Raw genomic sequence first — 27,133 nt, 5'->3', positions numbered from 1 at the left:
CCGGGAGCCCTGCCCGGCCGCACCGCCGCCGCCCCCGGGGCCTGCCGGGGCGAGGCCGGCTCGGCGGCCGGGCTCACTCGGCGCATGGAGCGGCCGGGGCAGGGCGGCGAGATGGCGGCTGTGGCGGCTCTGCGGGAGGCCAAGCGGGCACTGCGAGGCGAGCTGCGGCGGCGGCTGCGGGCGCTGGGCGAGGCGGAGAAGCAGCGGCAGTCCCGCCTGCTGAGTCGCAAGGTGGGTGCGGGTTCCAGGAAGAGCGGGCCCGGGGGCGGGAGGAGGGCCGAGGCGCCGGGCCTGCGCGGGGAAGCCCGCCGGGGGGTTTCCAGCCCTCCCTGGGGACCGAGGCGGTGACTCAGGGTGACAGGGCCTTCCCGGGCCTGTGGGGGTGAGCTCCGCCTCGGCCCCTGCCTCCCCCCTCATCGCTTCTAATTAACGTCGGGGGCCTTGGTGTGTGCCGCGGCTGCGGTGAGCGGTGCCGGCCGCCATCGAGTGAAACGCGGGGTGTCGGTGAAACCGGAGGCGAGCTCTGTCACCGGCCGGGTTTCTCCTGGGCTCCGGGTGGGTGCTCGCATCGAGTGTTTCACATCGGGCTGGCGTTATGGACAGAAAAACCCCGCAACTGTCTCGATTTGCCTCTTGTTTTAACTGGCTCTCATTTCCCTTCTGTGTCTTTCAGTGGCATTCCTTCCGTGCAGTTTTATTTCTAGTGTAATTTTTGTACTTTCGTGTACAAAATATTACAATTTTGTACCTTAAAAGATACCAAAGAGGGTCTACCTCACCGTATCCTAGCCCAGCATGATACCAGTGTGTACTTTTGAAATGTCCTGTTTGGTTTGGATTACAAAGGTTTTATATAGATGTATTTTATCATTTTAACAAACACAATAAAATTTTGTTTTGCAGTCACTGCATGGAGCAGAGCACAGTTGTTTTTTTTTATTCTTTTGCAGCACCAGCGGGTACTTCTAGATGTAACATTTATATTGTTATCTTCCTGCCAGAGGATCTCAAATCATGTTACAGGCTTAATACTAAGGTGTTGCCACTTCATGTGTGGGACGTGGCAGCGCAGAAACTTTAGGTCATAGGAAGTTTAAGTGGAACTCACTTAACCTTTTTATCACTGACAATGCTTTTTTTTAAAAAAAAAATACACATAATTTCCTACGATAATGCATTTTAGTAATCACACATTCTAGACTTGCATCTCTCAATTTTTTTGAAAATACTGGCAGGCAGCCTCTCCAAAAATGCAGAGTCCTCTGCCAACTTTATAAGCACCTACCCCACGTAGCACCCAATTTTTAGGAGCCCTCAGCTTTCCTCTAACTGCTGCTGATAAATTTGGCAACAGAGCGCTCCTTTCTGCTCATGAGAGTATGCCAAACGACACAGCTTTTGTTTTACTTAAGAGAAGGCAGCAAGAAATAGGACATAAAAATCGATACTATCTTTCCATTTTAATAATCTGACACAAATTGAAAATCCTGAGCTTTCTTGAGGCAGAGCGGCATTGCGCAAGTGGCAGAAAGTAGAGTCAGCTTCTGTGCGGGAGGGTAATACAGCAGACATGAAGAAAGATTTTTAAAGTGCTGGAAATATATTTGGAACCATATAAGGCCGAAAATGTAGCTTTATAACATGTATCAGTGCTTGCAGCTAATAAAAGTGAGTAGGTTGGTTTATAACACCTGAACAATATTTTTTAGTCGTAAAATCTCATCTCAAAAGGATCTTTAAATTCAAAGTGAAGTCGCTTCACAGGCTGACCTAGCCACCAGTATTTAATTAGCTTCTGGATGATTATTCTTTTTTAATGTTTATGTTCATGATTAAAGTCATGCTGTTTCCATGCTCTGATTCTGCAAAAATAGCCATCAGCTGGTGAACAAAGGGCAGATAATATTTAAGCGTGGAAATTTTTTCACTCTTCTCAGAAACTGCTCCGAGTCATGGCAGCTTCATCTTCACAGTTCTGAAAACATCCGAAATTCTGTCTTCCTGCTCGCCTGTGGTTTCACATCTTCAACCTCATTTCCTTCCATAATCAATCAACACATAATCAATGTGTTACTGGACATGTTGGAGCAGACTGGACCTGTGCGCTGCCCACAGCAGCACTGTGAAAGTGGAGAGTTTTGTGTCTCAGTTTCTCTCTTCTCGGAACCCAGGAGAACGTTTAGCTCTGGAGGCCCTCAACAACATGAATCACAGGCATTTTCTGGAGTCTGCAATTTGACTAAATAGTCTGTTCTTTCAAACAAAAACTGCCATGGAAATTCTGTTGTTTGAGAGCTTAATCACTTAGTTGGAAAAATCCATGTGTAAGGTTGGGCAAATAGCAAAAGGAAGCAAAATAGGATTTTGAATTGTTAAGACGTTTCTATGGCTAAGCATTACCATAATTTGGTCTGGAGTGTTTCTTGGTTATTTTTTTCCCCCTTACAAAAATATACCCATCTTCTGAATATTTCACCTGGGCTTTTAATTGCTGTGCTGGAAAGAAATTAAAAAAACAGAGTGAGAATCGTATCTCAACTCGGATAGGGGCATTTATCTCTCAAAACAGGGCCAGGGCAAAGGCTAAAGCTCAGAAGAGCGAGTTACCCTGTAGTTATGCAAACACAGAGCGGAGGATTTGGTGCTTTCTGTTCCATAGATAAGCACAGTTTCTCAATTGTCTGTTATTTTTGACAGATTTTTGCAAGCGTGTAGAATAAGAATAAGTTGCATTTAAATGAGAAGGGAGACATTTGTATTTGTTTTGTCCAGATGTAAGTAACAAAATATGTAAGGTACGAGAGAGCGAGAAGACAAGCTTTCAAAAACCTCCTCTCAATTTTTAATGTGGAATTCAGTCTTGAATGGGGCAGAGACATAGGGAGGTATGAATCTGCTAACACTTTTTCACCATATAAGCGTTTCTTATTTTCCTTCCTATATTCAGTCTTTCATAAGCCCAGCACAGAGAACCTCATGAAAATCAAAACATGGCAAGGCCATCTGTCCTTCAAGCTCTGAAAAATGTGCAGTAATAAGATCATCCATTAGAAGCAGGTGATGTTTGAAGTCATATATCTAAACTTGCCATAGGGAAGGCATTTCAGGTGAAAAAATAGAGAGGGGGGTCTGGTCTTGGAAGACTTTGTGCTCTGCAGTCAGCTGTTCTGATGCTACTTTTCTTTTGAGTTATTAGCATTGATGGTCTTCTCATTCTGCCTAGGCCCAGATGAGAGATGCTGCATGTAGAAAGGGTGGAAGAAAAGGAACACAAAAGCCTCATGCTTTGCATAAGCTGGCAGTTCTGACCTGCAGTATCTTTCTCCAGGGATGTTGGGCATTTGAGGATGTCTGCACTATATGGCTCAAATATTTAAAGGATCAGGAGCTTATCTCCAAAATTGTTTTCCTCCTGGTCCAAACCCGTTTTACAATATTTTGTTCATTGAGTGCAAAAAGTTGCCTATTTTATTTTTGCTGATGGTAGAAATGTAGGAGTAGGAAAAAAAGTCAATTTATTCTCTTTATGATGTGTGGTAGTTTGTATCTCTACCCTTTTCAATGCATATTTTGCTCCAGTTGTGTGTTTAATTAAAATAAAGTCAGTCTTTTTGTAAACTTTTCATCAACTGATAACATCAATTTCCCATGTAGGTGATTGGCCATCCCAAGTACCAAGACTCCAAAAGAATTGCAATCTTTCTGAGCATGCCAGATGAAATCCAGACAGAAGACATCATTAAGGACATTTTTAAGCAAGGCAAAGAGTGTTTCATCCCACGTTACAAGCCTCAGAGCAATCACATGGACATGCTGAAGTTGTCATCAGCTGAAGATATTTCTTCCCTTACTTTGACATCCTGGAATATTCTCCAGCCTAGTGATGATGACAGTGCAAGAGAGGAGGCTCTGGCTGGTGGTGAGTATTTTCTTCCTACATGCGGGGTTGTTGAACAGGAGTTGCCCGGAGGCCAGCAGGAAATAATCTTACAGCAAGAGTGAAATGAAATGTTACACTTTGGTTTTATATTTTGTAGATGTGCTGAAGTCGATGTAAGCAGATGCTCCTTTCTCTTGTCTGTTTTTCTCTACCCTGTGGCACCCCTCCGATATGCCAGCAAGGCAGGAACAAGACCACCCAGTTGATCCAGCTAAAGGAAACTCAGCGCTCCAGTTAAATCAGCTTGGTCCCATTCGTGGACATCCTCAGTGCAGTCTCAGCAAGCGTAACACAGAGGCTGGTGAAGGTGACAGGGGCTTGCCAGGAGCGGCTTAGGCTGCCATTGAAAGTCAGGGGGGATTCACAGTTTTAGGATGAACTCTGAGAACTTCAGTTTGCGCCGCCTGAAAGGTAGGGGACTTTTCAGGTGATGCCTGTGGGCTGACATGAGAATTTTCTGAAATCTTTGATCCTGCAAATTGTATTGCATGGATGAATCACAGTGGATTGTGATATGGAGCCTGGCCGTGCAGAACAGCTCTCTGGACTGAGACCTTAAACTGAAAATAAAATGACTTTCTTGTAGGCCTGGGTGAATATTGCAAAGTCTTTTCATAGAATCATAGAATCATAGAATGGTGAGAGTTGGAAGGGACCTTAAAGATCATCGAGTTCCAACCCCCCTGCCATGGGCAGGGACACCTCCTGCTAGAGCAGGTTGCTCAAAGCCCCATCCAGCCTGGCCTTAAACACTTCCAGGGATGGAGCATCCACAACTTCCCTGGGCAACCTGTTCCAGTGCCTCACCACCCTCACAATAAAGAATTTCTTTCTGGTATCTAATCTAAATCTCCCCTCTTCCAATTTAAAACCGTTACCCCTTGTCCTGTCACTACATTTCCTGACAAAGAGTCCCTCTCCGGCTCTCCTGTAGGCTCCCTTCAGATATTGGTAGGCTGCTTTAAGGTCTTCCCGGAGCCTTCTCTTCTCCAGGCTGAACAACCCCAGCTCTCTCAGCCTGTCTTCATAGGAGAGGTACTCCATCCCTCTGATCATCTTTTTCCATCAGCATTCTCTCACTTTTTAATTTTGATGTTATAATGCTGTCTTAGACACTGAATTCTTCGTGGGGTTGAAAAGTTGAAAGTTCATTTATATGTAGCAAGTGTGTTTTGGTCCAAAAATAACCTCCCTCTTTCTTAACCTAAAATTCCCCAACTTGTACAGACTTGTAAACAAACTTACTTTTTGTGTGTCTGTATTCATTATTTGCATTCTTTTTGTAAACACATTAATATCTTCCTGAAACATCTGCAGAAATGTTTAATGTTATTAATAGAAAACTCATGTTGAACTCATGCTTGAAACCTCAGTCTGGGAAAATTTTCTCTAGGTGGAAATTTACCATGCAGACAGCTTCCACACCTCACAGATTTACCAGCTCTTTAATGCTTGATAAAGGAACATAACATTTATATGACTCTGGTTGGTTGAACTTGGGTTTGAATTTGCTTTGGGATGCCAATGTACTTTCCCAGAACACTTCACTGAGTTTCTCTTTTATTTTCAATCTTTACCCCTTTCCTACTTCAGAATCCTTTCTGTGTCCGCATTTTAGTTAGCAAGGGATTTCACTGCTCCATGCAACCATCTTCTTTACATTTAATATTTAGCACTGTTACCTGTTTTCTATTTTTTGTCAAAAAATTGTGTATATTGGTGGGATTTAGGGGCTTTTGAAGGTAAACCTAAAAACGTCTAGGGTTCTGTTGACTGAGCTTAGTTCAGGCACTTGGGACAAGCTTTTGTACTACTGACGAGCTGCTCTTAATTGAATTTAACAAGTCTGTTTCAGAGATCACAGAGCAAACACACAATTTTAGGTAAGATGGGAGCAAGGACTATCTGGGGTAGAGTGCACTGGGACATGTTGGCATGGGGATGGCCCAGGTGGCAGGCAGTGAAGATGGGGGAAGGCAGGAGTAACCTTTGGTTCCTGGCTAATTCTGGAGCTGCTGTTTTGTTCTCTGCACCAGGGTATGGTTATGGGCAGTGAGCAATGCCCAGAGAAATAGAGCAGTTACAGAGAGGGGCCAGGACAGATAGCTTGATGAGACTTTGGTCCTTTATCCCTGGACAGTTTTTGTAGATTAGAGAATAAGTTTAGGTTTTTTTCACTATTGCGTAATCAATTTGTCCCCACAGAAATACATGCTACATCTCAGTGTGTCTTTAAATTCCTTTTGCTGTATTTTTTATGTCAGTTACTATATTTTTTGATCTTTGGTACATTTGCAGGAATGCAAATTACCTCGCTACTACATCCATCCTCCATTGTTGGAATTATGCATGGATGAAACATTTATCTCTGTGATGTTATCAAATACTGTGGTGATCTGAGGCATTTACATTGTCATAAGGAGATAACATGGTGTTATATTAGTAGTGTTCCCATTGCTGGCATAAGTTGCTATGTAATTTCCAAGAAATACCCTGCAGGTACATAAATAAGTCATGTCACTTCTGAGTGTATTCATTTTGCATGACAAAAAGCTTAAATTCACACTGTCCTTAAAACTTCAGGCATGGTTGTTGTGAATAATAGCTCAAATATAAGACTAGGTATAATTTTTGCCTAGAGTTTCCCAGTCTTTGGTGGTACTCACAAGCTACGTTGAATAGACATGAAACCTTCCTTTAGGAGATGGTCTTTCTTCGGTTGGATTAGGGTTTACGCATTTTCGTCTTGCCGGTACACCACATTGCACCTTGTCAGCATAAGCAAAGGTCACTGCAGTTTTGGTAGTAGAAGGTCTGTCATCTTCTTTAGCATGCATGGGTGGCAGTACTTGTCGTATGAAAAGTTGATTTCTTTAGGCTAAATGGAGACAGTAACAGAAAGAACAAAGGTGGAAGAATATTCAGATATTTTGTTTGGAGTAGGGGTGTATGCGGGTGCGTGACCTGGTTCATTTCCAGCTATATCTGCTGAAAGATTTAGACAACTTTTGGAGCAAGACACTGGTACATTTTCTTAAAAGATACCAATTCCCATTTGTATCGTTGCCCATCAGAAGCATGAAGGTGCACTGGTACAGGATTTTGCCCAAGGTAATACTTTAGGTGAAAGTTCAGGCAGGTTGCAATAATTGTTTACAGGAGTATAGATACCTTGCACAACTTTGGAAGGAGTAAATCAGATAAAACCATGCTCCCTGTTTGCTTTTTATCACCACTCCTACAGAAATTTAAAGGACACTTCCCCAGCAGCTCTAATTTCAATGTGGTTTAGGGAGGCGGTGTGGTTCAGCGGGCTGGACATGAGTTTCCTCATTTGTAATGTTATTTATTATTACTTAAACCTGCTCTGAGAATTATGGGTGAAAAGCTAAATTACTACTCCAAAAAAAAGAGATTATTCTGACTGGGACTCAAAAAAAAATTGACTGGGTTGAGTGTCTCCATATGGTAAAATTCTTGGAGGTGGCTTCTTTGAAGGGAGGCAGGTGGCCAACTTTGGACTGAGGGATCTCAGCTGGAAGTCTTGGACCTGAGCAAATGCTATGCTTAAGTGTTCATCACTGAACTGAACTACTGACTAGTAGCTGAAGGTGTACAATAAATTATAGACAACTTTTAAAACATTCACCTGTGTGATGGGGGGAGGGGTTTTGGCCTAGACATTTTTCTTTGGCCAAGAAATGAAGAGTTATTAGAAATTACGGCTCTAAATCTGTTTACTCTAATGGACTGTGAGGTGTTCTTCTAAAAAATGCAAGAAACGGGTTTACGTGTACAAACTTAATTGACCCTCTTTGTCTGTGTAATTTCTGCCCTGGTCTTTAAGTGCATTATTACATAGTTCTTGCTCGTTGGGTCTGGGCTTATTCAAAGACGAACCCAGATGCAATGACCTGGGCTCTTTGAAAGATGCAAAAGATGAACAATGCTTGCTGTTAATGAATGCTGCTAACGAGCGAGCGCTCAGTTATTTGTTTTCTCCCTGTTCAGGTTAGAGTTGCAGGCCTTTTTTACTCTGCATTATTCCAACTTTGATGTGGAGACAGAGGTCCTCATTTCTGTATGGACTCTTCATCACTACAGCGTTCAGTGACTTGAAGATATTAACTGGTATTTGCTGATGGAGAAGCATCAGAGGCTCAGGATACTGGTTCCAGCCTAGCTTGTGTAGAGGGGCTGCCCCCAGTGAACACCAACTCTTTTGCTTGTTTTTCCAAACATTAGGGTTTCTTCTCTGTTCCCTCCAAAACGATAATTTCCCAGACTTGTCTCGTCCTTGGGCTAGATCCCCCTTCCAAGCTTTAATTTCTCTGCCACCATGATGCCCCTTTCCACCCTTCTGCTCTTTGCCTACCTGAATCTCCCTCTCCAAGTGTCCTTCTCTGGCCTTTCTCACCATATTCCCCGTTTCCTCCTGCTCTCAGTCCTAGTCTGTCATTTCGGAGGCAGTTGGGCCAACATAAATAGCTTGTCCCTGCCAAAAGGGAGGAGGCGATCATGTGCTTTGTCTTCTTTCAGTTGTCCTCTTCCAGACATACAAGATTCCCCGTCCCAATTTACTCATTTCCTTCCCCACTGTGCTGGCTTCTTTCTCTTTTTCATTGGCTTAGAAAAACTCCTTCTCTGTTAAGTAGTACTTTTTGTACTAAACAGTACAAAAGACATAGTTTTGTGATTGTTTCTTTTGGGCAGTGCCTGATTAAATAATCTGCTGCCCTCTCTCCTCCGCCTGGTCCCCACCCATCCTCTCCTGTGCCTGCACAGATGCCCCTGCAGCCACATTGGGAGCTATACTGGGAAACCAGTCTTGGTTAGAAGCAACCCAGCACCAATAAAAGGCTCTTCTTCTCTCAGACAGGGCCACCACACAGAGTTGGCCTGATGCAACTGGTAGGAAGCTGGTGATGAGGGGTTGCGTAAACGGGTGGCATGCCAAAAAAAAATCTTAGTGAAACTTCAGTCCTCGTTTCCTTCCATGTTTCAGTTCCCGGTCTTGCCCCAGTCAGCGGGACTCGGAGCAGCCACCGGAATGAAAGTCCTTCGGAGCCCTTGCAGTTGGGAGCGGGGCTGGCAGGAGGAACTGAGCCTGCAGCTCCCTGTGCTCTGTCTTTGCAGCAACACAGGCTTCATGATTTTCCCTCCTCATGTTTTCAGCATATTCCTGCCTCTCCATGGTAAGCTGCATCAGCTTGCTGCTCTGGATGAGGGCTATTTTCCTCCTCTCTTCCACCCTGTTTAGGCTGGGATTTTTTAACCTAGATGAGTGGATCCCATTTATCGTGTGACCGTATCAGTGCAAGGTGTGTGGGGTGGGAGTGAGTAGCCAGGATGGAGGGAACGTCCCCTGGAAACCAGCACTGGCTGCTGGAGAGAGTCGGGGGGGGGGCACCCATGCCGCTGTGACTCCAGCAGCGGTACAGAGAGGGTGGCATCTTCAGAGGGGCCCAGCATTCTCCCTGACACATCTTCCCTAAGCCTCTGCAAATGGCAGGTTTTCAAGCATTTACAACGTTGTATAAGCCCAGCTCAAATGGATTCGAAAGGGGCTAAAGCCATATCGTTGATGCACAGGGTAGTACGAGCGAGATTGCAAGTTCTTGCCTCAAAGCATGAAGCAACAGAGCTTTCCCTGTCATTGTTTTTTGGTAGCTTTGTTCTTAGAAACCAGTGAACCATTCGGCCCGAAATAAACATATCCCCCCACCTTAGTTTGGTATAAATACCCAGGCTGAAAAATAGCAGCAGCTAAAAATACAGTATCTTATATGTAGTGGGGAATGCTGAATAATCTGCTACAACCCTGCTAAAGCAGAATGTATTTTTTCTTCCAGAAGTGAAGGTATTAATAATTGGACTTCTATTTTGTAATTGAGTTTGGAGACTTCTGGCATTTTCAGTACTGGAAGCTTTGGTGGCCTACTGATCACAATATTAGTGTTGTACCTTCAAGATAACTAGTGAAATATTATCTAAATCTGCGCTTTAAATGAGAGTATATTTATCATTAATAAAGAAAGATCCAACTTTCAAACAAAGTAAGGAAATATTAACATATGTCTAGCAGCAACTTCTTGCTGTTTCATTTTCACCTAACCCTTTGGAAGTTGGCTTGTGAGGTTTGGGTACTTAGATCTTTCTGCCCTTAATAACTTCCAGAACACTTTGAGACTTGCTGTTGCGTAAATTACAATAACATGCTGGTAGTAGAAACAGACAGGGACAGTTTACCTGAGTGGACTGTACTTGGTTTATGAAGGCTGTTTATTCCGGGAAGCATGACCCTCTTGTAAGGAAAATGCTGGTTACCTCTGGCTACAGTTCCTTGCAATGTCAAGTAGTTTGAAATTATTCCTGAGTGACTATTAGCCCTATTTTAAACTTTGCCATTGGGATCTGCCCTGAAGAAATATTTTAGTCCGCAGAAGCTTCTTTTCCCCCTGTCTTTAAACTCCTGCTGTTTATTGGCTGCATTTTCTGCCGGAACTGATGGCCTTGTGATGCCATCAGTATTCTTAGTTATTCCAAATTTTAGCACAGTTCTTCAGAAGTGTGACTGAAGTGCTGGCAATACAGTCTTAAGAGGAATAGGTTTAACTTACCGCTGCGAAATAAAATGGGATGTAAAAAAAAGATAATGGGTTGGATCCCCCCCCCCCAAAAAAAAATAAAAAAATAGAGGATTTGAAATATGAGACACATTAGAGTTTAGAAATAAAAAAATGATGTGAGGAGAAAATGCCATGTCTTGAAGCACAGGGAAGGTCTAATGTGCTACTTCAGCTCCATTAGATGTTGTATGGCTGTACATGAAGGCATAATGAGACCATACAAAATGATGCTAATCATTCTGAAAAAAGACATGTAGTAAATAATGCTCAGGGGTAAATGTGAATATTTAAATGAGATATATGCAGATTGGAATGTATCTGGAATAAATGAAATATGGGTATGTGAAAAGCAGAGATGTTAAATACTACTGCTTAGGAAAAAAAAAAAAAAAACCAAAACCTAAAAAATACCCCAAACAAGATTGTAAAGTGATTGAGGGTACTATTAGGTTTTCTTTTCCTCTGGGAGACTTGATTAAAACTTAAACTACAATATACGTCAAGGGATAGATTATAATTTAAAATCTTTTTACACTGGTCATAAAAAAGAAAACCTGAGAGCATGGAACGAAAAAAAAAATTGAAAATCGAGGCTTAGCTCTTAGTGTAATTTATTTTTTAATGAAATGATTTAAAGTTTGGAATGAACTTCTGCTTGGAGACAATGAGCCATAGTAGTTTGATATGCGTAAGGAGAACAAATTCAGTGCAAGTGAGGCATTAACATTCTGGTGATGAGTCTTCTTGTGGAGGGAGGATGCTTCCCCTCACGAGTGCAGGATGAGAGCACTGGACATACAGTCCAGTATCATGAGTTTTACAAGAGTCAGGAAATCTCACAACTTGTAGCTGTGTAGCAAGAACTGAGATGTCTTCCAACCTCTGCAGCTGCAGTCCTGGGCTTATCCCCTTACAAACAGGATCTGGTTTTTCTGTACCTGTGGGCAATCGGAGTGTTCCTCTCAGCATTTAATTTTACTTGTGTTAAGCCCTTGGCTCCGCTGCCTTCTGGCAGCTGTGAGTTATACTGGTTAGTTAGTTGTAATGTGAAATATTATGTTCCTTATTATGTTAATATTATATTATGTTCCAACACTATGTGAAATATTATGTTCCTTGTATTCATTTTAAATTTGCTGCTTCCTATGCTGCTTTGCTCATCTTTTCTATGATGAGAAGTAAATAAGGATGTTTGACTTAGTTTCATTATTCATTGTTTAGTTAAACCTGTATTATATCAATTGTGGGTTTTTTCTGTCAGACTTCATGCATTTTCTTGTTCTCATATAGAAGCTTTTCTAGACCTCTAAGAGTCCCAGCCACTGCTCTTTCAACCTTTGCAATCTCTCTGATGTTGTTTTGGAGAAAAGATGCCCAAGAGAACATTTTATGCCCAGGTAAAGACATACCATGAAGTATACATAATGGCACTGTAGAGGTTAATTTTTTCTGTATATACCATAAAACAAATCAGCTCACTGAGCTGATCTCTTTTACTGGTTTCCACACAGGTATCTCACAACAACGTGTCATTACAAAAATACCTGTTCTGGTATTAAAGATCTATAAAATAATTTTACGTTGTTCTGTGTAGCATGTTCTGTAAGAGGTAGAGCTAGGAAAATAATTGCTCGGAAATAAAATATTTCAGGTGTTGGACCCAGCTGTGATAGCAACTGTTTCCCTCAAGGTTTTTCTGCATCCCAGCCTTCAGTTGAAAGATGCGGAACTCCGTTCCCGGCGCTGGGCTTGCTCCCCCGCTGCAGCTGGTGTCTGCCCTTCCCCTTGATGTCTGCACCAGCTTCCACGACTCTCTGAAACACCTTAATAACAGTCAGTACCCAGTTTGCTGGGTGAATGCAGACACTTTTAGCTGAGCTTCTCCCCCTGCTTCTGTTCATAAACAGGTACAGCACGGTTACAAAGAGTCTCTTTCTTTGAAAGGCTTTTGAAAAAAATGCTCTGAAATGCAAAAGTTGATGTGTTTATGTGGCATCACTTTGTAATGCACTTTGGTGTCCTTATGTCCTGAATTTCCTCACTGCAGACTAAACCGTGAACACTGTGGGGTTTAATTTTAATACCGCCCGTGCCAGGTTATCCTGCGGTGAACCCGGCGGGCTGAGCGCTCTGGAACACTATGGCTTTTTGCTTTCATAAAGTTCATTAAGGCTTTAAAAGAGTGCTTTTCCTTGTAATCATCTTAAGTGTCACATCCATGTTTGCCTTCTTGCAGAAAACATTCTCCTTGCACTCAGCAAAACAACTAAAAAGATTACTTCTGCTGTAATCAATTAAAGTTTAAAGGGAAGTGAAAGCGACATAGGCAAGGACTTTAAATTCACTGCAAGTGACTCTCAAGTGTTTTGTTTCAAAGAGGGCTAATTTTGCTACAGTGAGTGTGAACAGTAGCATTGTCATTTTCTTCATACTGTTTCCTAGAGACAGGAGTCTCTCAAAAGCAAGTAAGAGGTTAGGTTCGTCTCTGGAGTGTGGCCCGAGTCTGTACAACAAACTCGTATGGGAGAAATGCAAACATGCAAGTGTCTGTGACTGCATCAATTAATCCAAACACACATTTTTTTCTCCCTGTGTTTTCATCTTTGGAAAGGAAGAGCCAGCACCAAGCTCATCCCAGTGCCTTTGTGCACATAATCTGGATAATCTGGAGAAGAGAAGTGAGGAAGCTTCTTCCTGCTGCCCACCTGTGTACAGTGACGGGACTGAAGATGTGGTTTGGTGACACACTGAGCCCTGCCCATAGCAGCCAGTGCCAGAAGGGACAGTCCTGCTGCATTTTTGCTTCCAGCTCCATGCTCCCCTTGTCCTCCCAACCCCAGTGCCATCTCTAGTACTCACTGCTGAGCAAATTCAGCTCATTAATTTGGCATAAATTACTACTTTTTTTTTTTCCTTTCTTTTTCCTAGGATTGGTTTTCTGCCAGCTTAGTGGGCTATTAAATCAGGTCAGCACTTTTCCAGCTACAAAAGATTTGTCTTCCTGGCACAGTTAATCCCCACTGTCTTTGCTGAGATTCAAAATACACTGTCATTTCCCTGGTACAGTGGGAAATTCCTTAGACCTGGCCGAGAGCCACTGGCTCTCAGGGAGCAGGAAACTCATACTGCTGTTTTCAGTGTAAGGATAACTCTTGGTCTTCGTGTTTGGCATCATAACTGGACTCAGTTCCTACTTGTGCTGGCCGTTGTGCACCTGAGATGGGAATCAGCTTTCGGGGAGTAGAAAGAGGGCAAATTCCTGTGCAGGAGTGAGATGAAGCCCTTTGCCGGCAGGTGTCAGTATTCCATAGATTTACTATGGAGCATTGGTGTCGTGGAGGCTGTTTTCCTGTAATTAAATTCTCATCCAGGCATTGCAGTTACACGCACAGGAGAACAACTGCTCCAGACTAATATCTCCAAAAATCAGGGGTTGGAGTGAGGGAAGTGGAGGATTCCAGGGACAGATGTTTGGGGGTTTTTTTAAGCTGTGTGAGCTTAAAAAGATAAAGAAAATCTTGTGATGGAAGAAGCAGAATTTCTCAGCTGTTGTGATGTCAACACGTTTGACACCAACAGTGAAGGTGCCTCCACCTCCAAACCAGCTGACTCTACCTGTTCAATGAACCCTGCCTGTAATCATGCCTGATGTTCCCATCAAGTGGCGTAACTCCTCGCAGGAGTCAGGTTTATGCACTGACAAAGAAGTTGTTGTCTTCACTGTTTATATTTCACAAGCAATTCTTTGTATTTTACGATAGGCTATCTGCTGAGTGAGTCAAAGGGCATTGGAAATATTGATAGTGATGCATGATGTATTGAAGAAATCCCCAAATGATTCACTTCTGTCATATTTTGATTTGAAAATATCCAGACAGCAGCATGCAAAAGAGGACCAAGAGTGAAGAAATGAAGTAGTGCACATGCACATGTTTTGAGTGGAAGTATTTAAATAAGTGCTCAGATAAATACTATGGGAAGTGTAACTGTTAAGATCTTAAAGTATATCACGTAAATACACCTAAAGTTACACAAAGTTCTCTGTATTTTAGGCTGCAGCAGTGTTATGACAGACCCGATATAAACAGTTCAAGCACCAACGCCTTGTGCGTTTCCCTAAAGGAGCAGATTTGCAGTCAGCATTTGCTGATTTAACAAGATGTGTTGATGTGCTGTAAAGTGGTTCTAATGCTGTTTGTCCTTTCTTTGGAATTGCTCCTTGGTACATCTTGTTTCAGGGTATTGTGATGGTTTAAAATCACAAGAGAACCCAGGTGCCTTTGAACCAAACATTTTTCGTTGCCCGTATTTTCCCAATCAAGCTGTTCTAACTCTGCTCTCATATCTATCTCAATATCAGGGCTAGATAAGTAATTTCTCACAAACTGATAACTAAAGCAATTTCTAAGCAATTATTTCCTTTACTCTGAATTTGCAAAACCAGACATTTTTGTAGGTGGCATTAAGTGATTATGGTTTATTTATGGGGCTGACGCAGACTTGATGAATAATAGTGAAATAGAAAAGTTCTTGTTCAAATTTTCTTTTAGGTAGACATTTGGCAAATTCTGAAAATGAGACACTAAACCTCAGCTGACTGTAAGTTAAACCTCAGGGGAAGTGAGTGTGATGGTTGTAGCCTCGCACAGTCTTCCCACGTTGTGAAATCAGCCAGAATTCGAACACAAGTCTTAGCCTTATACAGTAGCTTCCCTGATGATACATGAAAGGGTATTTATTTGCAGAGCAGGATAGGTTTGTTTGTGCAGGGCTGATGTACTACACCTGATGCCGTGCAGTGCACTTTACCGTTCAAATGCATTGGCGCTAAATTGATAAGATTTTGGTCTAAATGAATTCAAAATAGGAGGGTGTTTGCTTGATACAGCTTAGCAGCACAGGAGCTGATCAAATGGCTTTATTAGTGTGTTTTGCAGGTTTAATAACGAGAGAGCGGCTGCCACTCCATTGTTTTAAACCTGTATGACTGATGACTATCATGTAGCTTCTCAGGGAGAAGTATAAATATTTTATTCTGCTGTAGTTCAGAAGGGCAAGTGTGAACTGTGGAGACCAATGTTTCATGCTGACACAAAGCACTGACATGGATGAGTAGACAGATAAACGCTGAGTTGCTCGGTGCTTGTTTGTAGATTCTGCTGATGGTTCTATTTTCTGCAAAATATTTTATTGAACTCATAACAGAAGCTGTCTCAGTCATGCTACTGGACCAATTACCTGGGGCGCGTGGATTGTAGAGGAGATAGTCTGCTTGGCATCTCTGTGGATGTAAAAGGTAGATTGGTGGGTTATGGGTGTGCATGAATGTGGGTAGAAAGTTTTTGGAAGACAAAAGGACACAAAACCTTCCTGGTGCCTGCAATTCTCATGCGAAATAGGAGCAAAAATAAAGCAAGTGATTGCCCCTGGTGTTAAAAGCATTTCTCCTTTGATGAGGTGAGCATTAGCCTTGAGGGCCTCACGGTGTGCCCCATAGTAGGAGACCATGGATGGGATTTGGAAGGGGTACTTTGATTTTTGATTTGTGTGCGGGGCTAGTGCGTGCTGGGTAACCAGTGAGCATCTCTCTGTCTTTCTTTCTACAACAACCGATGCCCATGAATAGTTAGCAGTGAGTCCTGCTGCAGTGCTGTGGTACTGCACAATCGAAGGTGGTCACACAGGGGAAACACCTGGAGGAAGAGCTACTGACTGCGGTATAAAATGGGCTGTTTTTTCGGTCTAATATGAAACACAATTTTTTGTCCTGTTAGGTAGCTGTTCGGGATCATAAGGAGACTGCAGAGTGAGCACTAGAGGAGAGCTGTTTATGAATAACCAACAACAAATATCTACAAGAGAAAATAATTGATTTGTCTTAAACTTGTGCCAGTAACTCGGGGTACTTTTCATGTAGTTCCCAAGGCTGGCGCAGAGGGGATTGGTGGGGGAATGCTGATTTACAGGAACTGAGGACCTGATTCTTTGTATTGTAACTTAAATTTCCAAGGAGATAAGGATTCATGCTGAGCTTCTGATATTGATTTTCAAAGGCTGGATCATGTGAGCAAAGAGGAATTATCAGATCAGAGGTTCCATTCTGTTTAAGGGATTGTATTTACATTTTAGGAGACTGGCTGGGGCAAAGTTAAGCAACATGACTATTTATGTCTGCCATCCCCTGTGTTACTGGAAGAAGTCAGCATCATTGTTTTGGATGAATGACTTTTTTTCAAATGCTTATCAATTGCAGCAAAGGGTAATGTTTTTGTCTCTTTGCTCATTTGATTGGGGATATTACAGTATCTGGCTTCTCCAGAGCTCAGCTCGGGTAACGAGCTGTTTTCCTTTGGAGGCAATCCCAGCCCTTCCAGCATCCACACATCTCAGAAGGGTCTGGATTAGGCCTGTAGTGAACAGATCTGGCTTTTCCCATTTTGACCTTATACTGAGGCCAGTGTGTAATAGCAGAGATGATGCACTTGAAACCAAGGGTAGGTTTTTTCCAAAGGGCAGAAAACTTTTATCTGGAAGGAAATACCAAGCTGTTGACAACCTCTGTAGTGGTGTGAGGGGCACCCAGGACATTCTAGGGAGAAGGCTTAATGCTAGTTATAAAGGGGAAGGGATTTGTTTTGCTGCAGCATAATTGAAATATTTACTTCTGTGGAGTTGTTTTCCCTGAGGTCTAGTGATTAACCCAGACCACAGTGTTAGGTGCTGCGTAAATAGAGAACAAGATGATGATCAGTGCCCTATAGAGTAAATGTTGAGAGGCTGACGCCTACCCAAGAGGCCTAACTATGCTGATGCTGACAGTAATTAAAGTTACAGTAACGGCTCTGTCATTAATTAGAAATTTTTGAGTTATTCCAACTCATTGGCCCCTACCCTGCGTGTCACCAAGGCTGGTACTTTCAATGTTAGGATCAAGTGACTTAAGTTAATTTTTTCTTCTGTGCCGGGGTAGCAGATACAGAGGCAGCAGATGGTTACCGCACTCTTTTTGTTCTGAAAAGTAAGGTTCTTTCTGCCAAAGGGTTTGGTTTTTTTCTCCATTGCTGTCCTTGCTAGATCAGAAAAGGACCAAAGTAAGCTTTCATTCCTTGTAAATGAACAGCTTTCAAGTTTTTGTTAGCTCCACAGAGGTTGAGGGTAGACTGCTGTGACACTGTTTATGGTGTGCATAACAGCATAAACACTCCTTTCCCCTAAACGGAAAGCTGTTCTTGTCCTGATTCTCCTGGCCCTGCACCTTATGTAAATCTTTACACCGGGGAGAGCAGGGGGAGTCCTTGGCCACTGCCGCAAAGCGAGCTGTGCGGGGAGAAAACCCAACCGCTGAAGAGCCCGTTCCTGCCCAAGGTACCAGACTGGGAGGATCAAGCCATCCTCCTGGGAACAGCATAAATGACGCGTGAACTTCTATGCTTGAGGGAGATGCTCAAACTGCACAGCTGCTGCTGCGAGGAGCTGATTGCTGTCCTCCTCTGGTAGGCTGGAGCTCAGACGGCCTCTTAGCCGCAAGCATGATTTTTATGAGCACGTTGCCACTCTTTACAGGGACACAGGAGCTGCTGCAGCTCGGCCTCTGCCTCATCCTCTTGTAAGTGCTTTGGAGGCAAGGATCAAAAGAGTCCTGGCTCCTTCTTTGATGGGTCTCAGGCACTTTGCTGTGTCCACAAAGCAAGTGACAGTGAGGGATGAGAAGGTGGGATGACAGAGTATTTAATTTTCATCTTCCGTTAGGCCCTGTCTAGCTGTGCAGGGAGAGATGAGTGACCCCACACACAACGGGTGGCAGTGGGCTGGTGGAGCCTCTTCAAACCTGGGAGGAGAGGGGCCATGCTGGCTACTCCTTCCGAGGGCAGAACAAGTCCCCAGCAGTCTTTACACGACCCATATCTGTGCAGTTTGATGGACTCTTCTATAATTAACCATTGCCAAGAACACTTCTGAAAATGCCGGCTGGCATTTCAAATAGGAACATCAGATTAAGGAGAAGAGAGGTAATGAGGTGCAAGGAGAAAATCCTTCCCCTGGGGAACAAATCAAACCTGATATCATCATGAAGGGTAATGAGAAATGCGCTGCCGAACTGAGGAGATTCACCACGGCTGCCTAGAGGAAGCGAAACCATGTATTCCTATTTAAAACACCAGAGAGGGGATGCTCATGTTTTGGTCTGCTGGTTAAGTCAGGGGACGTGCAGCTTGCACACCTGCCTTTTGCATGTAGTTTTGCCACACGTTTCCTGAGTCCTTGGGCAAGTCATTTCACTTCTCTGTGACATAAGGTATGTCTACATAGATGTTCGCAAGTCAGTGCCAATGGAGTGTGCCTGTACACCCACATGGCACGTTCTGAAGCTGTGGCTGTATCTACACTGCTAAATAACACAGGGCTAAGTGACACAGACTAGTCATTTCCACACTACACAGAACTTGGCCTGTCTCTTCTTTTTTGGTCTCACGTGGTACCTCTGTGGCCCTAAGGCAATACTGGGGATTTTTTTATTTTTTCCCCAGTTTGTAGTATCTTTAATAATATGAGGCCTTATGACAGAGCTTCACAGCGGTATTTGTGTGGCATCAGTCTTAGGATTTGTGTTGCATATTCTGGCATGTGGCAGGAAAGCCTGTGTATCTCTCTGGAGGAGCAAAACCAGTTTTGTTGGTGTAGGAGGACTGCACAGGGTGGAAGGAGCCAGACCTGTACACTTCTGTTTTTCCTACCCATGGGAATCCTGTCCCCTGGAGCAGGCATGAGTGTCACTTGGACTGGCAGTGCCAGGTAGCGTGCTGACAATTAAACAGTATTGACCACCTGTGATCCTGTAAATCAATTTGTTTTCTGGCCCGGCTGTATTTAGCAGTATAAATGAAACCTGTGTGGCCGTGTCAGCATGGCTGTGTGCCCACATTGATGGAGAAGTCAGGGTATATTATTTCACGCACGGCGCTGCACAGTTGAAGAAGCTGTGGCCACAAGAGCTCATGTCATAGATAGAGCGAGTATTAGATGACTGTCATCATAACTGCCAACCTTCCTGGGACACCCAGTAGCTTAATTAAAGTATGTAAGAAGCATTGATATTCTCTACATAGAAGCTGGAGCAATACATCGTTGCTTGAGACAGTGTTTTCAGCGTTTAGCAATCTGCAGAGCACATGCAAGTATTCCAGGAGAAGCACCGATTATCTATAGCAAAAGCCTCTTGACTGTGAATGGGCTTTCCTGGGCTCCTGGCATGTAGGCACAGGGCCCTCGGGGCTCCAAGATCCACCAGTTAAAGACTACGGGTACATGGGGGACAGTGGGCATTACAAAGAGAGGGATAGAGGTAGGTGGTGAATGCGAGACCTCTCTTGGTGTTTTACGAGGCACTAAAAACTGATGTGGTGTTTGATGTCCAAGTACTTGCTCTGTCTTCTCAGGGACAAGGATGCCATTTCACACAGCAGTCTATGGAAGCAAGGGGAGTAGGATGTGAGAAAGGAGCAAGCCTGCAGGGCATTCTAAGTGGCGACCAGTGGTTCTGTAAGGCTGGAAGAGCCTGGGAGCACGAGGGCCTTGTGCCAAGAGGGCTGAAATGTTCTTACACTCAGCTGCCATCCTGTTGATGTACGCTCACTGCTGATAGTAATCTTATGTGTCTGCAATCTTGGTCTCATCTGTGTCTGCAATCTTGGTCTCATCTGTGTGTCACCTCTAATCCTGTGACAGCTCTTCCCCCGCGCTGCCGCAGGCACCACAAGAGGTTTTGTTGCTCCCCAAGTTACATAGTGGGGAAGCGTTTTCTCCATGCAGCTCTCTGCCGTTCATGCTAGCTCCTGAGCTGGGATTTGGGGCTAATGCTGCTTGAACTGCCCCCAGGCTCCTTGCAGGGTAGCTGTATCATTTCTCTACCGAAAGTCTTGCTTGGCATTTTACTTAAATCTTGTGCGGTGTGAGATACATGGATATCAGACAGTGTGTTGTGAGTCAGAGCAAAGGCATTTGGTATCACAGTGCTCCAGTGGAAGAAAAATATAAGGGTAACTATTACTGTATTTACAGCATCATTTTTCATATTGAGATTTGCACAAGCTTGTTTGAGTTATTCAGCATAAAAAACCCCATGATTATAGAGGAGCTGACTCATTAAAACAGACTCTTTCTCTAGAGTACCCAGAATAAAACACAGTGCTTTCATACATCTCAATTCACTCGAGTGTGCCCTGTGCTATCAGTTAAACTGCATAGAAAATATCTTTCTTCCCTGCAGTGCTCCTGCCAATTCCCTCTTTCCTTAGCACTTCCCCTGACTTGTTTTTTTCCTCTCTGTAGTACAGATATAAGGAGAAATGGCACTTTTTTACTCTGCAGATTTGCCCCTTGTGTGCATTCTTACCTGCCAACAGCAGCGACTGCAAATGTTTCTTGCTTTTTGCCACAAGAGTCCCACAAAGCGAAAACAGCTAAAAAAATGATAAGGCAGAGTGTGTTTCTTTCTGTGCATCAGTAACGTTGGGTGCATATTGGTTTATGGACCATCTCAATACCTATGCAAAGCCGATGTGAGACAAATGATGGAGAGGATAAGTAGTGAGCACAAGGGTAGCTTGGGGAGGATTTGACCTGCAGAATCCTTTACTGACCATGCTAACGGGGAGATCAGCCAGTTTCTACGTCCTGATCCATAGCCCAGAAAATTGGCAATTTTTACTTGCAAACATAGATGTGGCATGGTCCGTCCAACATGATGTACATCGTGATACCATGAAAATGGCCTGTTTTTTCAGGTGAGACCATAGTTCTGCCCTCGTGCCTCATTCCTCTTTGTTTGTTTTTTGCCATTTGTCTGTTCTATGAGTCAAAAGTTGACTGCAGTGTGGTAAAACACTCAGATTCCCTTTTGTTTCAAGCAGTAATGTTCTGTGGTCTGCCCTTTGGCTAATTCCCTCCTCTTACTCCTCTGACCTCTTTATAAACACACTTCTTAACTGTATGATGCCAGATTTGCAAGACTGATCTTCTCTAAGCGTCTCACACTGCATTGCCTTCCATATTTTATATCTGTGTTCTAATTTAGTCATCGGGTCATGATGGATGGGTGTTCACATCAGTGACCCTTCTCTGAATGATGATCAGTGGAAGGAAATCTCCAGGAGCCTGGGAAGCGTGTGCAAATCAGTTGGTCTTACGTGAACTTTTAACATGCTCTTCCAGGCTGAGTTTGGAGCTGATACGTGATCTCAGATGGGATTCCCTAGAAACTGAAAAGCTCTTCTTAGCTCTGGCTCTTCCAGTACCTGCTCCCACTCTTCTCCTTGCATGTTGGGCATCATTCCTCAGCTGTAGTGAGCCCTGGTGAAGGAGCAGAAGCTCGTTATAGAAATGCTGCTCAAGGCTAGGTACCGATCCTGTAAGAAGGAAGAAGCAGTGGACTGAGACGCAGTATTTGCTTTCTTTCCAGACTCACGTCAGCTGCGTTTTAGTCTGCGCTGGCTTTCCACTACCCTTCATGCCCTTCTCTCTGTAAGTGTCTGGCTGCTACAGCAGCAAGGAATGAAAGACTTTCTTTGCATTGTGGAACTAGGGAGTGGGGTGTTCCTGAGTTGGGCAGTCAGTTCCAGGCCAGCCAGGCTCATTTGTCTAGAGGATGTCCTTGCAAGACTTCTCACGCTTAACGAACAAGCCTTGCATGAGTAATGGCAATCTGCACACTGGCTACCTCCATGCCTGGCCTGGCAGCCCCTTTCCTTTGCCTGCCTGGCAGCGACGGGAATCAACTCCTGAAACAACTGGGCAGCCAAGCGTAAATTGTAGCTGGCTACCTGGCGTGATGCCATTCCACATCCGTTCACAGAGTATGAAGAAAGCAAGAAAAAGGGCTTAGCTCACCTTGCCTTTTATTTGTCAGGAGCTGGTTGGTGGGGTCTTCTGCCATTCTGCCAGGGTTTCACCAGCTGGTTGGGTCTGTTTTGTCCAGATGATTGGCGGTTTACGCAGCTTTTTTCAGTTTTTTAACTGATTATGAGTTGCAATCAAGTGCAATCTCAGAAGAGTCTTGGGGAGCCCATACATCCCTCCAGAAGGAGGGATATTCAGGGCAGGCAAGCAGAATGCCTGTGTGTGCTGCTGGAACAACAGTGAAAATTGCTGGGGGCTCAGGAAGAAAGTCCTTTGGGACAAGAGGAACCTGACATCACAAAGAGACAAGCCTTCAAATCTCGATCTTGATAGAAGAGGGCAAATACCCACTTTCGTAATATATTGTGTTCAAAGCTCTTTGGTTTTAGGAGGTTGAATGAAGGTTCATGACATCTTACAATTGTGTCAAGAAGGTGCTCTCTCTGTCTTAAGCGTCTTTTTTCATTCTTTTTTCCTTTTCTATTTTTGTGTCTGATGTTGAAGTTCATTTGATTTTCTGATTCCTCCTGCATTTAATTTCCCCGAGTTCAATCTCTGCCTGGATTTAGAGTCATAATCATTAGTATTTGGAAGTGTGGGGTTAAAATGATAAAATAAATTTGTTATAAGGTAGGTTTTTTTTCCTTCTAGCTTTTCAAGGTCTAATTATTTTGCGGCTGATCTAGTGTGCAATTGATAAGATGAAAATGTAAATTTACAAGTTTGGTATTCAAAGTATTTTTCATCTGATCAAAGAGAGGGGAGCATTTCGCAAAACACAAAGCTTGCATTTTTGCAAATGTCTGAAGTTACGTGGACGAAGTCAAGCCATCAGGAAATCCACAGTGCATCCACTAATGTTTTTTTCATTTTCCTACAGGGGGTCTTGACCTCATCTTCGTGCCAGGCCTTGGGTTTGACAAAAAAGGCAACAGATTGGGAAGAGGGAAAGGATATTATGATACCTATCTTGAAAGATGTATGAAACATCCCAGTGGAAAGCCTTACCTGATTGCCTTGGCTTTTAGGGAACAGATTTGTGAATCAGTGCCCGTGGCAGAAAATGATGTCCAAGTAGATGAAATCCTTTATGAAGACTGCTGAAAGTGTCTTGATACCAACCTTCCAACCCGTTTGGAGTGACCAACCAAAGACATCAAATCCATCAGTCATGACTGTTTAATAGTCATATATGACTTTGGAAGCAACAAAATACAGTATTTGTGTTTGGTTTGAACAAAAAAACCCAAAACAGTGTAAATGTGGTAATAGTAATGAGGATTGCATTGATTTGCTTCTAATTAGCAATATCTGGTGTGAATTCTTATTCTAGAATCAATAAAAACAAGAATGTTACAGTAAGGACCATTTCTTATCATCATACTTTTGAGGAATGAGCTACTTGATAATTAACAGTTTTATTATTCCAGAGAACTGTCTACTAACGCAGTTCTTGATCCATTCTGGAATTAGATACTTGCTATGGTAAAAGTTCTTAGTACTTAAATATGTGCATCCATGAGCAAAACAAGAAAATGCCAGGTAAGTCCTACAGGAAGCTGTGAAAAAAATGGTGTTTGGAAAAGCCTTAATTAATTTTTGAGTATACAAAAATTTTACAGTTTACTTGGCTTCCTGAAGTTGTCTTAAAATAAAAGGAGTATCTGTTAACAAAAAAAGACTCATGTCCCTAGCATTGGTATATGGTTCTTTCCTTTATGTGAATACAAGGTTGTAATGTAGTCTAAAATGTGGTCAGTGAGTTCTCCATCTAGAGAAAAACAGCTCTTTTTTTGTAAAATAATATTCAAAATTACTTTAAGTTCTATAATTTTGTACATGGGCCATTCATAATGTCCCCAAATATTGTGTGAAGTATGGATACTATGTTAAAGGATAAAGAGATGCTAAGAATTACAGAGAATAGTTTTATGGATTGAGTAAGTTTTAGGATGGAAGGTTGGTTGTTCTCCAGTTCTCCAGACCATCCTGGATATCAGGAAGAAGATAGTGAATTTTCCTCTGTGTGCTGTCCTCATAGTAATAGGACATAATATTTCCAATCAGGATCAATCAAACTGTCAAATATTGTGTTCCTTCTTCAATACAACTTCACGTTTTCTATACGTTTAACTTCTCCCTCAATCAATAAATCAGTGCGTTTATTTTCACCAAACTATTCTGTGTCATCATTAAAAAATCCAAGAACTCTCAAGGACCAGCTGTGGAGCAGCTTATAGACTTCCTCAGCAATGACTGTGTTTTTGAACAAAACCTTGCCTACAGCACATATGAACCTTTTCATCTCAGAATGCTTGTATTCAGTTTTATTTCCATTTTGCCAATACAGTAACTAATTAAATCCTCTTGCTGTGGGGTGAACATAAGCTTAGCAACTCAAATCTCTCTGGCCTGTGCCCCGAGGTGCTTCTCCATCCTATGTTAATAAATGTCCATCTGGCTGAGGTGAAGGTACCTTCAGTACTGGCATGCTGGGCTTCCCACCAGCATGTACAGAAAAGCCACAACTGGTAGGAGACAGCTGGTAGCAGTTTCCAATATTTAGTGAATATTTAGCTGCACACTGGCAGCCCAGAAGCCAACCGCATCCTGGGCTGCATCAAAAGAAGCATGGCCAGCAGGTCCAGGGAGGTGATTCTGCCCCTCTGCTCTCGTGAGATCCCACCTGGAGTACTGTGTCCAGCTCTGGAGTCCTCAACAGAGGAAGGGCATGGACCTGTTGGAACGGATCTAGAGGAGGGCACAAAAATGATCAGAGGGCTGGAGCACCTCTCCTATGAAGACACCTGAGAGAGTTGGGATTGTTCAGCCTCGAGAAGGGAAGGCTGTAGGGAGACCTTATAATGGCCTTCCAGTACCTGAAGGGGGCTACAGGAGAGACGGGGAAGTACTCTTATCAGGGAGTATAGTGATAGGACGAGGGGTAATGGTTTTAAACTGAAAGAGGGGAGCTTTAGATTAGTTATTAGGAAGAAATTCTTTACTGTGAAGGTGGTGAGACACTGGAACAGGTTGCCCAGAGAAGTTGTGGATGTCCTATGCCTGGAAACGTTCAAGGCTGGATGGGGCTTTGAGCAACCTGGTCTAGTGGGAGGTGTCCCTTCCCATGGCAGGGCGGGTTGGAACTTGATGATCTTTAAGGTCCTTTCCAACTGTAACCATTCTCTGATTCTATGATTCTATGAAATGATGGTGATCAGACTTGGCCTTCCACCAGTTCTTCATCAAACTCTTTCATGGCTCCGAATAAAAGATGCCAGAACAAGATGCGTTCATGTCTCATCCAGGGCTGTGCAAGCAGCAGTTGAGATGGCAGTATCGGTGCTGGTGCGTGCGGTGGAGCATCCCCCAGCTTCTCTCCGTTCCGCTGTGCCACCAGCTGGATGGCCTCACAGGAGGGGGACAGACTTGTACCATTCAAGGCCTTTGGGGAATAAACGTGATGAGAAAATCGGACCTCTCCTGGCAGTATTTGAATGCCTTCTTCATTTCTGAACCTCTGTTGACATATGGAGAGCAACAAAGAAAAGAAGATGGGGCAGGCTCTGCGTGTGGCAGGCCCGTTTGTAGGTTGGTCTGCCGGGCTGTTCGAGCTCCCCCATGGCATTAGGCTCCGCGCTCTGCCATGTGGCACGGCCTGCCACAGACATCAACAAGGCTGCGCTGAATCCAGTGTTCTTCACAGTGGAAACCTGGATTCCAAATCTGATAGATGTTCTAAATGCATATATTAAAACCAGCCCGCCAAAAACCAGTGTGAGCGTTTAGTGGTGTCCTGCCTCAAGGTTTAACCGTGGTTCTTCACCTGGCATCCCGAGACATCCTTTACATGGTTTTGGTTAGCGTGACACTAAGCGTGACTCCATGAGTGTTGCTCCAGTTCTACTTGAGGCACAAAATTAAGAGGCCATGTCAGCATAACAGAACATAATCAGAGGCTAATGACCTCTTGCTGCTATGTTCAAGCTGAGGGGAAGCCATGATGTTTGGTTTTAAAGCTGAATACTATTTTTTTTGAGCTGTGTTCTATTAGGAAGCCTTGCGCCACAGAAATTAAACGGCTACCCTGAAAGCAAACCTTTTATCCCAAACCTCCGTGCTTTGTGGCTTTGCTTTTCTGAGACATTCTTTATATATGAGGGGCTTTTTTTTATTATTGTTACTATTCTTTACCCGGTTAGATATGAGTTTATTCACAAAACTTTATGGCCCTTTTGGATCAGCTTTTGATCTTGCTGTCTGAGCTGTGATTTATTCCCTAGAATAAGGGCTACCCTGACTCGGACGTATTTCACTACAGGTGAACAACGGGCTACAAAAAGGCCGGCACATGATGAAGAGCTTTCAGGGCCAGCACTAACGGCTGCACGGAAACAAAGTGCTTAGAGAGAGACGAGGACTTGCTCATACGTTTTGTTGTGTGGGAGTTCAAAACGGGGCTGGGAGCGGGGGGGGAGGAAGGGGGAAGTAAAAAGCAAGAGTTTGGATGCAAAATACAGGCACCCATCCAGCACAGGCGCAGATAGACACCAAGCTTTGTCCTTGTGGGCTCGCTGGAGTTGCTGGAACTAATTGGTATAGGAAAAGCAAGCGAGCTTTGAAGGCTTTTGGGGCTTGAGGCGATGCCTGGCCCCGAACTTCGAATCTC

At 43.5% G+C, this 27,133-nt stretch overlaps 1 protein-coding gene across 1 annotated transcript; it reads left to right on the top strand.

Moving 5' to 3' along the window:
• The first annotated feature begins 75 nt into the window (after positions 1–75).
• MTHFS (methenyltetrahydrofolate synthetase) lies at positions 76–24,637 on the top strand. The gene is made up of 3 exons (XM_074156291.1): positions 76–231; positions 3,655–3,919; positions 23,345–24,637. Exons 1-3 carry the CDS (start codon positions 85–87, stop codon positions 23,566–23,568), a joined length of 636 nt encoding a protein of 211 aa, XP_074012392.1. The 5' UTR covers positions 76–84; the 3' UTR covers positions 23,569–24,637.
• The last annotated feature ends 2,496 nt before the right edge of the window (positions 24,638–27,133 follow it).

The sequence above is a fragment of the Numenius arquata genome, chromosome 11 (genome assembly GCF_964106895.1).
Source record: "Numenius arquata chromosome 11, bNumArq3.hap1.1, whole genome shotgun sequence".
In the NCBI taxonomy this organism is placed as follows: domain Eukaryota; kingdom Metazoa; phylum Chordata; class Aves; order Charadriiformes; family Scolopacidae; genus Numenius; species Numenius arquata.
This window is presented reverse-complemented; position numbering and strand designations above follow the sequence as displayed.

Excerpts from the sequence above, each read along its gene's own strand:
- MTHFS (XM_074156291.1), top strand. The coding sequence starts at position 85 with ATGGAGCGGCCGGGGCAGGGCGGCGAGATGGCGGCTGTGGCGGCTCTG. Across the intron at positions 232-3,654 it reads CCCGCCTGCTGAGTCGCAAG|GTGATTGGCCATCCCAAGTA; the intron begins GTGGGTGCGGGT and ends TTTCCCATGTAG. Across the intron at positions 3,920-23,344 it reads AGAGGAGGCTCTGGCTGGTG|GGGGTCTTGACCTCATCTTC; the intron begins GTGAGTATTTTC and ends ATTTTCCTACAG.